Here is a 14,525-nt window from a genome sequence, read left to right as displayed (position 1 = left end):
TTTTTTTTTTTTTTTTTTTTTTTTTTTGTACCGGGGATTGAACTTGCGTCCTGGAGCTTGCAAAGCAGGCGGTGGAACCACTGTGCTAAATCTCCAGCCCTTGTAACAATATACTTTTAAATGATCTTGTATCTTTATTTTAAAACTTTCTTTATTAATGTATGGTTGCAGTACATCATGACTACATTTATTGTGGGATGTTGGTAAATGTATATAACACATCTTAATTTGTTTTTCGTCTCCTACTCTCCCATCCTCCCCTGTTCCTCCTGCTGAGTGGTCCCCTTCCCATTTGCAAAAGTTCTAATTCCACTTTTTTTCTTTTAACTTTTTTCCTTCATCCCTTTTCCCTCTACTCCTCTCCATTTGAAGATCTGTTGTTTCTGTTCATATTTGAAGTTCTCCCTACTTGTTACTATCTGTGTTTTATGGTATCTTACTTTGAACCAGGGCTTACTATATTTGTCTCTAACCTTAATATAGTCCTAAATGAATATTTGTAGAACTGGGCACATTTATCTTGGTATAGAATACTATATATTTTATTTTTTTAATATTTTTTCATTAAGTTTATTGGTACATTTTAGGCATACAATACAGTTACATTCATCATTGGGAACTTGTTCCCTTACATGAGGTATCTTGGTTCTTGTTTTTTCCTCATTCCCCTGCCCTCCCTACAACCTCTCCACCCCTCCCTATTTACAGAGACTTTGTTTCCATTTTTTCCTTTTCTCATGTTTTTTCCTTTCCCCTACCCTTCCCATTTCCCCTAATCCCATGTGAAATAGGAAGAAAAGGTCTACTAGATATTTTTAGAGTAAATTCTACTGCATCTCATTATTTATAATATTGTTCAACTTTTAACATTTGCCAAAAATGTCAGTATTTTGTGTCATTGTAGTATTTTTTATCTCCTTTACTTTGTTTCTTTAGACACTCTCAGGCTGACATTAAAAAACAACATTGACATCATTGATCAGCTTAACACACTGTCTTCCCTGACAGTAAACATTTCCTCTTGTGTATTGTATGACCGTATTCAGCCAGCAGAAACCATAGATGAAATGGAGAGAGAAGCTAAAAGGCTCTATAAAAGCAATGAACTCTTTGGAAGTAAGTGCTATTCTATTAGGACTTGGGCTTCCCTTTGTACAAAAATTGGCCAAATTCTTTTTTTAACCTCTTTCATATAGAACTCAGAAAAGTAGTGCAGAGGCCATTACCCTCTCTGATGTTCTTACAAATGAGAACATTTCATGTAGTCAACCACCCATATTGTCTAAGTATGAGGAGGCTTCAACATATGTCTAATTTCATTGGCGTAGTTCAAATTAAAAATGAAAAGGATTTTATAATTAAAAGGTGAAATTCTCGTAATCAGTCAAGATTATTCATTTAAAAGTAGAGTTTTTAAAATTTTCAATAAGTAGTTTACAGTGAAGTAGTTAATTTAGCCAATGAGTTATATGATTATATTCTCCAACTCCAGCTTTGACTTTCTGAGATTGACACCTCCAATTACCATGTTTTCTGTAAATCAGGAGCCTGAACCTTCTGTGGCATTACTAATTCAATTGACTGTTTGGCTTCACCTTATGTGTACACTCTGAACAATGAATAATGTCACTCATAAAGTAACCTTTCCACTATTGTTGCTATTTTATTTTTAGGTGTCATTTTTAAGCTTCCTTCTAACAGAAGCTGGCACAGAGGCTATGACTCTGAAAATGTCTCTCTTCCTCCTGTTGTAAAATATACCATCCGCATGAGTTTGAAGACTGCCCAGACAACAAGAAGCATAAGAACCAAGATTTGGGCTCCAGGTCCCCACAATTCTCCATCACACAACCAGATCTATGGCAGGGCTTTTGTTTATTTGCAGGATAGTATTGAAAGAGCAATCGTTGAATTACAAACAGGAAGAAACTCACAGGAAATAGCTGTCCAGGTTCAAGCAGTACCTTATCCCTGCTATATGAAGGACAAGTAAGTTTGCACTTTTGTAGCCCCTATTAATGAACACTCACTTGTTTTGAGAACTCACTTCTGTCCATTCATTTAGACATAGTAGATGAAAGAGGAAGTAGTCACCAAGCCTTTGTGATATGCTCAGAACCTAAAATGGTAATGCCTGAATTTCTCTAAAGACTATAAGTAACAGCACTCTGCACTTTTAATAGGAATATAATCATAAGGCTTATGAATACATATAAATATTAAGTTATGTATTATTTATTTGTTTTACCCAACAAACTTCATAAAATTCTGTTGAAGAAGATCTCATTGCCCATTCTTCCAAGGCAAAAGTGAAATCCAGAAAGACTAAATAACTTGACTAAGATATAAAGTTGATACTGCACCAGTCTTTCCCATTGTAAGATGAACATTTTCCTCTTAAGCCTAGATAAAATGTAAAAAGCATAATTGCCTAGAAGAAAAATTACAGAAGAATTTTTATTAGTTAACGAGGGCTTTGCCTAATTCTAGAGCCAGAACTGCATCAAAACTGGCCCTGGTCCAAAAAGAAATTCATTTAACAAATGTTTATAAGTGCCTACCTCATACCAGTTTCACAGGAAACAAACAAACAAACAAACAGGGCTATGGCCCAAGTCCCACTGCTCTCCTTCCACAAAGTAACTCATCTCTCTGATGGTTATACATTTCTCCAGGATAAAATGACTGAATGATTGTGATGTCATGTTCCATTAATATCTGCATTTTTCTTGGGAAACTTGGAGATAATTCTTCAGCCTTATGGAATACAAAGGAAATGGCCATGGGACCTTTCTCTATCTAAATGCTTCCGCGGAGCCCCAGATGCAAAACAGATTAATGTAGAGTTATTGAAAGAAAACTAAGGGCTTCGTGTCAGCTTTTAGAGGGGCTATGATTGTTAGATTCATGACTCCCTGCCCCAGCCACTGTAGCAACATCTAGGAGGTTGTTTAAAAAGAAGATTCACGGCCTTATCCCAGACATTATTAATTAGAAGCTTACAGATTGCCCCCAGATACCTGTTTTAATACATTTGCGAGGTGCTTCTGACGCATGGTCAGCCTTGAGAAACACTTTGTCTGAACTTTCAGACATTGTGGGCCGACCACTCAGGAATACCTTGGGCCTTGATGAGGTCTTCCAGTTACCCTCTACTTTCCAGCACATTACCAGAAAAAAGACATTTCTGTATCATGTATAAAACAGCTCTGTGGATTCCTCTGGGGAATCCAGGTTTTTTGTCTGCATTGTAAATTAAATGCTTTGGATTACATTTTATTTTGTTTTGGGAAATTTAGCTTAATAATGACTTTGAGCTTCCTAAGAGTAGATAAATACAGTAATTTTGGAAGATATAGCTTGTAGTTAGATAAATAGATTATCATCTAATATAAATCTGCCTTTCAGATAAGAATTTAGTTTAGGTAGGAGAGTTTTGAGCTTTGCATCTATATAATAATTATTTCCTCGCACAAGATTTTCTCAAACACATTTTAAACAACACAGCAATTTTATCTAACAGTCCAGAGCCATGTTTTCAGCCTTAAAACATTACAGCAAGAAAATTATGGGCCCGCTGTTAAGTGAGCTTCCCAATTCATAAATATTATGATAATATTGACAATTACTCTCAACTTCCAAACAGGGCTATGATTTCAATATAAGAGAAAGTATGTGCTTTATATAAGTATTATGATCCAAAAGAATGACATTCCTTATGGTTACTCAATTTTTTTTTTTTTTTTACAGTTTCCTAACCAGTGTCTCTTATTCACTTCCAATTGTGCTCATGGTGGCCTGGGTTGTATTTATAGCTGTTTTTGTAAAAAAGCTTGTTTATGAAAAAGACCTCCGGCTTCATGAGGTACGTTCAAAGTCTTTTCCTATTATGAATGCATCCTATTAATAGAACAGTTAATTATTATGATTTTTATCATGGCTATCCAAACATAGAAAGCCTAACCTATACCTTGTGATTTAGATAGAAAGACAAACATTTTACAAGTCACCAAGGCAGCTTTATTTTTTTCCTCATAAAGTGACATGAAAGTCACTTAATAAGTCCTTCTGAGAAGCAAAATCTGAATAATCCTGAATAAAATATGAGTATAATTATCCTGACAATAATTTTGTGCCCAAGAAATTATCTGTAGAATAAAAGATCTAACAAAAGTAGTTTAAATAACAACAGTAATAACTATTAATGCAGAGAGATCGTTAGCACAGTAACTAAGCAGTGTAAATGGAGATATAGCCACAGACATAGATGTAGATAGATTTTAGCTTCCAAGAAGAAAATTCTCTTTCCCATATATCTTGTCTCCTTCAATAACCTTCTCAATTTCCCAGAAACTCTTAATTTATAGAATTGAAGAATTTCATGTTACGCTAGTGATTGGGTTAATAATACTATAACAGAAGGTACACAAGGACCAGTAGAGTAAAGAATAATCTGTCTTTGGTCGTGTTCTTTACCATTAACCCAAAATCCAAAAAATCTTACTTCTTTTCAGAACAGCATTGTGTAGTTTTAAATTATATTTGAATAGAAATTATTTGATCTGCTCATCCCGTAATGAGACCATTCTTAAAGCTCTTATGGAGTAGGAAGAAAGCTGAAACATTTCAAATCTAGGGCACAATAATTACTGCAAGACTTGGCTGAGAAAGAGAAATAATGAGGTTAGCATAACCTGTTAGTCCATTTGTACTTTTCAAATGTACCCAATGCTTTTAGGCAATGATTATTTCTCCTTGCAAGGCCAAAGATGCTCCTTCATATTTCTGTTGGTTTAGCAAGAGGCATTCAGGATTGTTGCAGTGTTTAAACCTACATTTCTTACCTTTCCTATTTAAATTCTCATTGATCTTCATAGCCACATTTTTATATCTCAGTTACAATTTGGTAAATGTCTCAACTGATTTGAACCCTGCTGTATTCAGGACTATGTGGTAGTTTCCTAACTCCAGTTCAGAAACTTGAATCCATCCCCTGCTCCCTAATCTGGTGGCAAGCTCCTGCCTTACACATCTTTTTCAGATCCATGGTACTTAGAAGTGAATCATCAAGGATGAAAAGAAAACTTTGAAGTAGAAAACTGTACTAGAAGTCTAGTTCTTTTCTACTTCAAAATTAACACTTACCTAAAAAATGTAACTTGTGACACAATCAGTAAACAACTGTCCATGTGTGTCTGTATACTCATACAAACACATATAATTTATCTCTGCATGTTTCTATAGTTCACACAGTGTACTATCTTGTATTATAATATAGTGCTCTTTGAATGTATTTATGCAGGTAGCCAAAATTTACTAAATATAATGGTGTTTTTTCTCAATCTTAAAGATATGAAAGGAAGATATTTTTGTCAGTGAACCAGTTTCTGTTTGCCAGGTCTGTGTCTGCATTTATTAGGTATCCACTTACACATTTTAACCATCTAGTCTTGGAGTCAAAGTCATATAGTGGGAAAACTATGGAATTTAGAGTAGCAGGATTTGCATCTTATGCTTCTACCAGCATATGACCTTAGACCCAATCCCTTAAACTCACTGAGTCATTTTTATCTAGACTCCATTACATTTGGCATAATATTTCCAGGATGCATATCAGAAGAGAGAAGGCACCTAGTTACATGTATTATCCATAGTTTATCAATTCTAAGATATTTTTTAAAAGGCCTCTGAAATTAGGATTCATGTGATAGAGTGTCATGATTTAGTTGGCAGTGATTTTTCTTTCTCAGTGGTGTGTAAAATAGTGTCACGTCTTAAAATTAACAGCTTTCTAAATTCAAAAGAGGACTGTATTTGTGAAATGATCGACAGTACTGGGTGTGGCATAAATGGATGTTCCCAGTGGTTCCTGCTCAGCCTTTCTCCATCCTTATAGTTCACATCTAACCTTCTTATCACAGATGAAAAAATCAAGCACAGAAGGTGACAGATGAACCTGCTGAGAACTGTGTATCTAATGAGTGTTTGAACTGAACTTCAGTATTTCAACATGCAATTGATCCTTCACTTTTATAATCCTATTATAATATTATAAGACTTTTGAGGACTTTTGAGGATGATAATAGATAATCTCCTAGTTTACCAGAGGTTCAAAATCACTTTTTAATACTATTATTTTATATTCAGTGATTATAAATCTGTCCATTTTCTACTTCCATCTCATTCAAATTAAGCCAAAAACGTAAAGAAAATCAATATCTACTTCTTTCTTTTTGTCATTATTCTAAAAGCTGGGCAAGAAAGCCAAGTTGGTTGCTACCTCAATGAAGCCATTAATCTTTGACATTGCTATGTTCTGACTCTAGTGAATTCCTTCACCTTTGAAATTAACACAAATAGTAATGGATAATAAAAGTATTTTTAAATTAAACCTGTAGTTTAAAAAAAACTATTTTAAGATGACTTGCAAGTGAATTTTGGTCTCTATTCTTTGCTTAAAGCTCTAAAATACTGCTTTTTATAATGTACAGAGAAAATGATTTTCATGGCTTAGGGGTTACCTTCATATAATAGCTAGTCATGAGATTTTTAGTGCTAGTAGTCAATTGACAATAAGATTTTGGAATTTTCTCTCAGTTCAGACAGGTGACCAAATATATTTGTGGGCTGTTACCAAGAATTATGCAAGGATTTTTAGTCCTTTGTAGCTTCACATTAAACAACTTTTTTTGCTTTCCTAATGTGCACTATCAATACCACTTGGGGAAATTTGGAATATTCCAAACAATGACCACAATACCTTGCCAAAAACCAGTAATACAAATATCTATGGTTAAGAGAATTTTAAAGCTTGAAGTAGAAAATGCCATTATTCCAGGTGAATTAGGACCTGCCCTACTTGTTGAGTTGAATGACAACATTTTTGTCAAGCAATTTTGTGAATATTTATGGCTTTTTCTGTATTCATATCCTTCTCTGTGCATAAACTCTCATGAATGTGGCAACTCATTCATACCAAGTCTTATAGAATCTCATTCTTACAATTTCCTGCTGCAAACTAGGCCTGATTCTGACCACTGTGCAGAGAGGTTCTCCTTGGGCAACCAGTTATCAGATGATGATGAATTGCTCTGACAGATTTGGGAGGCTTGGGACAAGTGACTCTTTGATTGTAAAGCCGTCACCTGACACCTGTCACTTTGAGGAGGAACTAATGGCATTCGAGAAAGCATGGCCAGCTATTCTCTGTGAACCTCTACCATCAGCAAATTTGGCCTTGTTTGTACCTGTAAAGTTGGCAGTAAATCTGTATAATTTATGGATGACTTCGATGCTCTCATCACTCCCTCCCTCCTCTCTCTCTCTCTTTCTCTCTCTCTGTAAATAGGACGTGTTCTCACAGCATAAGATCCTAAAGATTAACACTGAAATTTCATACTTGAGTGTGAAGTAGCATTTCTGCAAGCACCTAACTCAGCTTGTTTCAATAAAGCGCAAAATGATCAGTCTCTAACTTTTATCAGTTCTTAGAAATAGGAATTCCATCTGAGCCTCAAAAATTTCAAAAGGTCTTTAAACTAGCTAAATTAATTTTTAACAAGTCTATGCAGAGGGACTATACTAGACCTACATATATTTTATTCTGTTGCCATCAGCCTTCAGGAAAGAAAAACATGTTTATACCCATTACATCAGCTTTATGTCATGGTTTTTATACATCCTAGATATTTGATTTTCACCTTGTGAAATCTACTGATATTCTACCATGTGACATACTTTGTAGCTAACCAGTGGTTGTTTTAGAGGTCACAAAAAAATTAGTACATGGCTCTATATGACCCTATTTAATTATATTCAAGCACCTATAACTTGGCAAAAACTTCAAAATACAAATAGCAGGAAAGGCAAATAAAGGGCTAATTTATCATAATCATATTTGAAATGATACATATCTCTGAATTGTAATCATCAAACATGACACAATGATTTTTCAGAAACTGGGTGGGGGTGGGGCAGAATCTCTGGAACAAGAGTTGTGAGATCATTTTTCACATCAAAATGTAATTTTTTTTTTCAAAAATAGCAAACGAAGTAATTGGGGACAATCTTTCCATAGTGAATCTTTGTTCTATGCATATTTTTTACTTTGACCTGCACTTTCATTTCTGTGGAGATATAGACTAAACTTTCACTGCAAAGGAAGACAGCTGAGGAGGAGAAAAGCAGTAGGGAGAGAAGGTGAGGAAGAGGGTAAAGTTAAGAGGAAAAGTCACAGGCTTTTTCTCAGTGGTGATTAGTATAAGGCCCACAGCTTAGACTGTTGGCAGTCAGGTAGCTGTCTCCATGGTAACAAGAGTAGGAGAGTTATCAAAATGTGATAAGTTGCAAAAAAAAACCAAAAAACAAAAAACAAGAAGAAAGTAAAATCACTCTTTTTGCTTGTAGAGTAAAAGACCTAGAGCATTCACTGTTGGCTATTATTATTTTTCTAAACAAGTTAGAATTAGAGCACTGAAAGATCAGTTTTGCAAAAAAGAAAAAACTGCATTGTATTATAAAGCCGTTAATGGAGCATTTCTTGTGTTCTTTTTAAAATTGGAACATTGAATTCATAAACTTAACAGTAATTTTGAATTGGTAATTAGAAAGCAGGATACCTCTAAGTTACCAAGTTTTACCAAATTTAAGACAATCCAGGTCCAAGGGTCTTTACTCCATCCAGAATCTTTTGTATTAGTACACAAATAAATCTTGCTGCTTTATCTTTCCATGTTGGTGGAATGCCTTGGCCCTGGGGTGTATCACTTAGTTATGTGAATTGAGAGGAAGATATCGAGTATCTCAGTTACCCAAGTTCAATTCAGGTGTATCAATGTCTTCAGAAAACAAGGATAGCACCCCTGAATTAAATTGCCGTGGATGTTAAGAATGGCGAAGTCCTGGCTAAAGGCACAGGGTCTCCTTTCCAAGATTCCATGTTTTAAATTCTTAGGAATTTAAATTCTAATTCTAGTTCTATTATATTCTATTTGTCTCAGGAACACACACAATAGTTGTCTTGTTCATTAATGTTTAGCTTTAGAAAAACAAATTATAGGTTTTTATTATCTTAATCCCTATGTTGAACTTAAATTTAAATTATTTAGTTTTTCACCAGCTTGAAATACCCTTGCATACAAAAATGTCAATTTCGGGGCCAGGGATTTGGCTCAGTGGTTCTGCTGCCTGCCTCACAAGCGCAAGGTCCCAAGTTCAATCCCTGGTACCACAAAAAGACAAAACAAAAATGTCAATTTCATGTCATAAAATTCTGCAGGGAACACAATAAATTTGATGATCCCTTCTACAATAGTATGATATGAATGCATCAGGTACATACCAGTTAAAAAACAGAATTATAATTTTTTTGGGGGGTGCTGGGAGACAAAGTCAAGACTTCCAGCAAGCCAGGCAAGAGCTCTACCATTAGGCTACATCCCCAGCCCTAGAATTGAATTTTTTTTAAAGACTCACCATCCAAATCATTCATGTTGTTGGGGGGCATGCGGGAGAACAAATACTTGATTTATATGTCATTAAAATGTCTGGTTCCACCCAATTGCCCATCAGTTGGAGACTGGATAAAGAAGATGTGGTTTTTCTATAAAATGGAGTACTACTCAGCCATAAAGAATGAGAAACTAGAGTCATTCATAGGAAAATTGATGCATATTGAGGTGTTATACTCTTAAGGGAAATAAATAAGACACGTGTGTAAATACCAAATAGTTCTTCTGGTGTGAAACTAAAAGTGTAAATAAAATCCAAATTGTTAAACTAATTGTTTAACAATGTGAAACAGGAAGAGAAGGGCTAAAGGTGTGGGGAAAGTAGGAAGGGTAGGGGAAAGTAAATAAGGGACAAGAAAAAATACAAGAGAGGCAGGTGGCAGAACCACAGAGCTAAATCCCTGGCCCAAGAAAAAAATATGAGAAAAGGAAAAAATGGAAACAAAGTCTTTGTAAATAGGGGAGGTTAAAGGGGGTAAAGGGAGAGTAGGGGTATGGGGAGAAAATGAGAACCAAGATCTGTCAAGTAAAGGTGCAAGATCCCAATGATGAATGTAACTGTACTGTATACTTAAAATGTACCAATGAACTCAATAAAATTTTTTAAAATGTCTGGTTCCATACATATGTATGGAGATTTGGGGACATTTTGTTACAATGCAAAAATGATTGTTACTTATTGAGTCTCGAAGAAGCAGCTGACACTTTCTCCTTCTTACAGTACATGAAGATGATGGGTGTGAACTCCTGCAGCCATTTTTTCGCCTGGCTTATAGAGAGTGTTGGATTTCTGCTGGTTACCATCACGATCCTCATCATTATTCTCAAGTTTGGCAATATTCTTCCTAAAACTGATGGATTCATTTTGTTCCTGTATTTTTCGGATTACAGCTTCTCAGTTATCGCTATGAGCTATCTTATCAGTGTCTTCTTTAACAACACCAACATTGCTGCTCTCATTGGAAGCCTCATCTACGTCATCGCCTTTTTTCCATTTATTGTTCTGATTACAGTTGAGGATGAGTTGAGCTACATAGTGAAAGTATTCGTGGTAAGGCATCTATCTGTCAGAATGGCCGGTGTAAAATGACTGGGCTCTTTTTGTTTGTTTTCAGAATCTCAAACTGCCAGTTCAAGTATTTAAATTTAAAAATTTAGTGATAGAAAATTAAGCATAACTGTCCTAGTAATAATCCCTCTTCCCCCTACATCATTGTCTATCATACAAGCACAAGACTATGGAAAGGAAATCTCTTCTCTCACAGCTTCTAGAACCATAAGAAGTGATGCAATCAAGAAATAATTCCTTAAGAAATAATAGTTAAAATGGATGTATTAGCTTTTCATTGCTGGGGGAACACATATTGGATATACAGAACTTAGAGGAAGGTTTTATTTGGGCTCAAGTTTCAGGGTATTAAGTCTGTGTCAGGCTAGCTCTAAGGCAGAAAGGCATGGTGGAGTAAAACTGTTCACTTTATGGGAAGTGGAGCAGGGATAAGTTCCGAAGAGATAACCTCTCCTCTCCTCCCCTCCCCTTCCCTCCTCTCTTTTCCTCTCCCCGCTCTCCTTCTCTTTTTCCTCCTCTTCCCCCTGCCACCTAACACACACAGAGAAGTCTGCTGCACTAATCCTGAGTGGCTCTTAAGACAATCAAGTTGAAAATCCACCTTAGCCATCACAGTGGAATACAACATGTTTTAGAGATGGTCTGACTTCTCTCTGGTCTAATTCCTTAAGCATCTTGGAGCCTGTAGTACTGAACTGTTCTCATATATGAATAGCTATCATGGTTTTCATAGCACAAAATATAGCATGCAAGCATAAAGATAAATGCATCGACAGCATATAATCAACTCAGAATTCTTTTCTGCTTTTTCATTTAAAAGCACTACATTAATTTGAGATTTATGACTACTGATTCTGAAATAAAGAAAGTAGAAACAAATCTCATCATATTAAGACTTTGCTTTTTATGAAAATAGATAGTGATGAATAACATTCATCCAGCAGTGACTTCTTTGGGTTTAAACAAAATTTAAATTTGTAATTTGTAGAAATTAACAATATTTAATCAACTGATATTGTAGTATATTTTTATTCTCAATGCCTCTGTTACCTGAAATAAATTTATGATATAAAAATCATCTTCTGCTCCCTAATGTTTTCATTTTAGTCTTAAAACTGTGTTATTCTGTAATTACCTATTTTATAATTGCTGAGCAGCATTTAATAAGTTTAAATATATGTTTTGGATTTTTAATAAGTATTTACCAAGTTGTAATTTTCCTGCTTATATTTTCTGCTCCTTCACCTCTGTTTTCTTTTTAAGAATTGCATCATGCTAGATAAAGGGACCTTTGAGTTTTTAATCTACTTAGACAGTGAACATCAATTTAGTCTGTACATGTGTCCAACATAATCACCACCTAAGTTCACTGTGGGTGAAATGTATGAAATCTACTAGAAGACTCACAGCTGTTCATTTTCTTCCCAGAGCCTGCTGTCCCCAACAGCATTCAGCTACGCAAGCCAGTATATTGCACGATATGAGGAACAAGGCATTGGTAGGTTCACTTTTTTAAAACTGAACTTTAGGGCTGGGGATTTAGCTCAGTGGTTCTGCCGCCTGCATCACAAGCGCAAGGACCCAAGTTTGATTCCCAGTACCAAAAGAAAAAAAAAAAACCGAAACAAAAAACCTGAATCTTATCTTTCACAACCGTGACATGTGTCACAGGAAAATAAACATCTGTGTTCCAATTTTTAGGTCTCCAGTGGGAAAATATGTACAGCTCCCCAGTCCAGGATGACACCACATCATTTGGCTGGCTGTGCTGTCTAATCCTAGCTGATTCTTTCATCTACTTCTTTATTGCTTGGTATGTCAGGAACGTTTTCCCAGGTATGAGCACGATTCTTACAAAAACATGATTGTCATCATCATAAGTCAACTATATATACATTCTAATAGTCATTTAAAATATCCAAAGAAGTACTTCCCAAAGCCCCAGAACTAAACAAAAATATTCATAGAATTCCCTGATGTCCTTCTAAATGAAGAAGTATAGGATAGTGGCAAATCAATAGGAGTGTGAAATATTAAAAAGTAAAACCTGAATTTCCTAAATCTAAGGAGAAATGACCAGATTCTAATGAGATAAGTTGATTCTAATAAGAAGATAAGTTGGGCTCCTATCCTGGAGTTCAACCACGCTTTCTAACATGCTTATGTGTTTTTCTATTAAGCTTATTTATATATGTACAGTTTGATATTGTATATGATTTTATATACACAGAGATGAGTACAAGATGTGACCAAAAATACAGTGTGTGTTTAAATAATAATAATATCCCTCAGGCCAGGGATGGAACTCAGAGGCACAGCACCTGCCTGGCAAGCATGAGGTCCTGATTTCCATCCCTGGTAACAAAAATTAAAATTAAAATTTTAATAAATATATAAAATAATAACAATAATAATCTCCCTCAAAATACCATCCCTCACTTGAGCACACTTATTCCACCCTTCTTGCAATTTTCTGAAGCAGTTCTGAAAGTCCTTCTTCAGTTGTGCCATCGTAGCTACCTCAGTGTACTGAATTGATTCCAAATGTTTACCTTTCACGGTCATTTTGACTGAGGAAGAGCTAGAAGTTGCACAGTGCCAGATCCAGTGAAAAGGTGGATGAAGTAGATAAGTCAATATTTTTAGAAGCCTGCCTTTCCGTTGGATAGCAGTAGGCAGATGCATTCACAATATTTTCACCTCCTAAAGACATGAAGGGGGACTTCTGGAACTGTTTAAGAAAAGTGTCACAAATGACGTGATAAACGGTTGGGCAAAGAGAGTATTTTGAGGGGCATGGATACAGTATGTCTTCACCATAATCATTTTTAAAAATTTTTATTAGTACATGCTTACAGTGGTATGTGTACATACTACATCTTTTTCCTCCCTTCTCCTATTACTTCTCAGTCCACTTCCCAATCACTCCTTGTATAGAGAGATAGAAAGCAGATCAGTGATTGCCTGGGACTTGCCATAGGAACAGGGATTCTCTACAAAAGGCGTGAGATAACTTTTGCAGTTATATAAATACTCTAATACTAGTTTGTGGTGGTTCTTCTATAGCTTTATAAATTTACTAAAAATCATCTAGGTGTACACTTAAAATGAATACATTTTGACTTTTAATTATATTCCAGTGATGCTAATTTTAAAAGAAAGGCTATCTTTTTTACTCTACCTTGAAAACCAAAACCACCCTTTAGTTTTATGCAGTACCAAAAAGAAAAGAAATGCAAAGAAAGAAGCTCCTCCTGAACCACGCATAGCTTCATTTCTGATGCTTAATTTAAAGATCATTACTAATCCCCTTTCCTAACACATTCTATTACAGGAACATACGGTATGGCTGCGCCGTGGTATTTTCCAATTCTTCCTTCCTATTGGAAGGAGCGGTTTGGATGTGCAGAGGTGAAGCGCGAGAAAAGCAACGGCCTTATGTTTACTAACATCATGATGCAGAACACCAACCCATCTGCCAGTAAGACAAGTAGGTCAACACCATTCATTACTGTAAGGGAAATGATGTAAAAATCACATGGCAGCTACTTTTAGTTACGCTTCTCTAAATGGCAAAATTATCCTTTTAGTCATGGATGAATCTGTCTACACATATGTGTTTGGACTCTTACGGGGATTGAATTGTGGCTTTTTCTGGGCTCATTAGCTTAGTTGGCTAGCATATGGTGCTAATTAGGCCAAGATTATAGCTCTCCTTTGTGGTCCAGTTAGACTCACACAGAGAAAAATTTTATTCCTTGGCCACAATTTGTACCCTTAACTCCAGCCATCTGCCACCAGTCATAAGGAGTAACCAAGTAACAAACACAGATAATGTAGCATAAGTTGTCAATAATACTAGAAAGGGGACTGGGGATTTAGCTCGTGGTACTGCACCTGCCTAGCAAGCACAAGGTCCTGAGTTCAATCCCTGGTACCAATATATA

At 35.6% G+C, this 14,525-nt stretch overlaps 1 protein-coding gene across 6 annotated transcripts in view; it reads left to right on the top strand.

The window, feature by feature from the left end:
- The window catches only part of Abca12 (ATP binding cassette subfamily A member 12), a 183,158-nt gene that overhangs the window by 125,864 nt on the left and 42,769 nt on the right, over positions 1-14,525 (top strand). For all 6 annotated transcript variants that reach the window (XM_010616024.1, XM_010616023.1, XM_010616026.1 and 3 more), the window contains 7 exons: positions 937-1,116; positions 1,674-1,989; positions 3,751-3,865; positions 10,231-10,560; positions 12,007-12,076; positions 12,280-12,414; positions 13,913-14,068. In XM_010616024.1, coding sequence (XP_010614326.1) covers positions 937-1,116; positions 1,674-1,989; positions 3,751-3,865; positions 10,231-10,560; positions 12,007-12,076; positions 12,280-12,414; positions 13,913-14,068 — 1,302 coding nt within the window. The remainder of the gene's footprint in view (positions 1-936; positions 1,117-1,673; positions 1,990-3,750; positions 3,866-10,230; positions 10,561-12,006; positions 12,077-12,279; positions 12,415-13,912; positions 14,069-14,525) is intronic.

The sequence above is a fragment of the Fukomys damarensis genome, unplaced genomic scaffold (genome assembly GCF_012274545.1).
Source record: "Fukomys damarensis isolate Sample0158 unplaced genomic scaffold, DMR_v1.0_HiC HiC_scaffold_16, whole genome shotgun sequence".
NCBI lineage: Eukaryota > Metazoa > Chordata > Mammalia > Rodentia > Bathyergidae > Fukomys > Fukomys damarensis.
The sequence above is the reverse complement of the archived record's forward strand: the minus strand, read 5'-3'. Positions and strand labels throughout refer to the sequence as shown.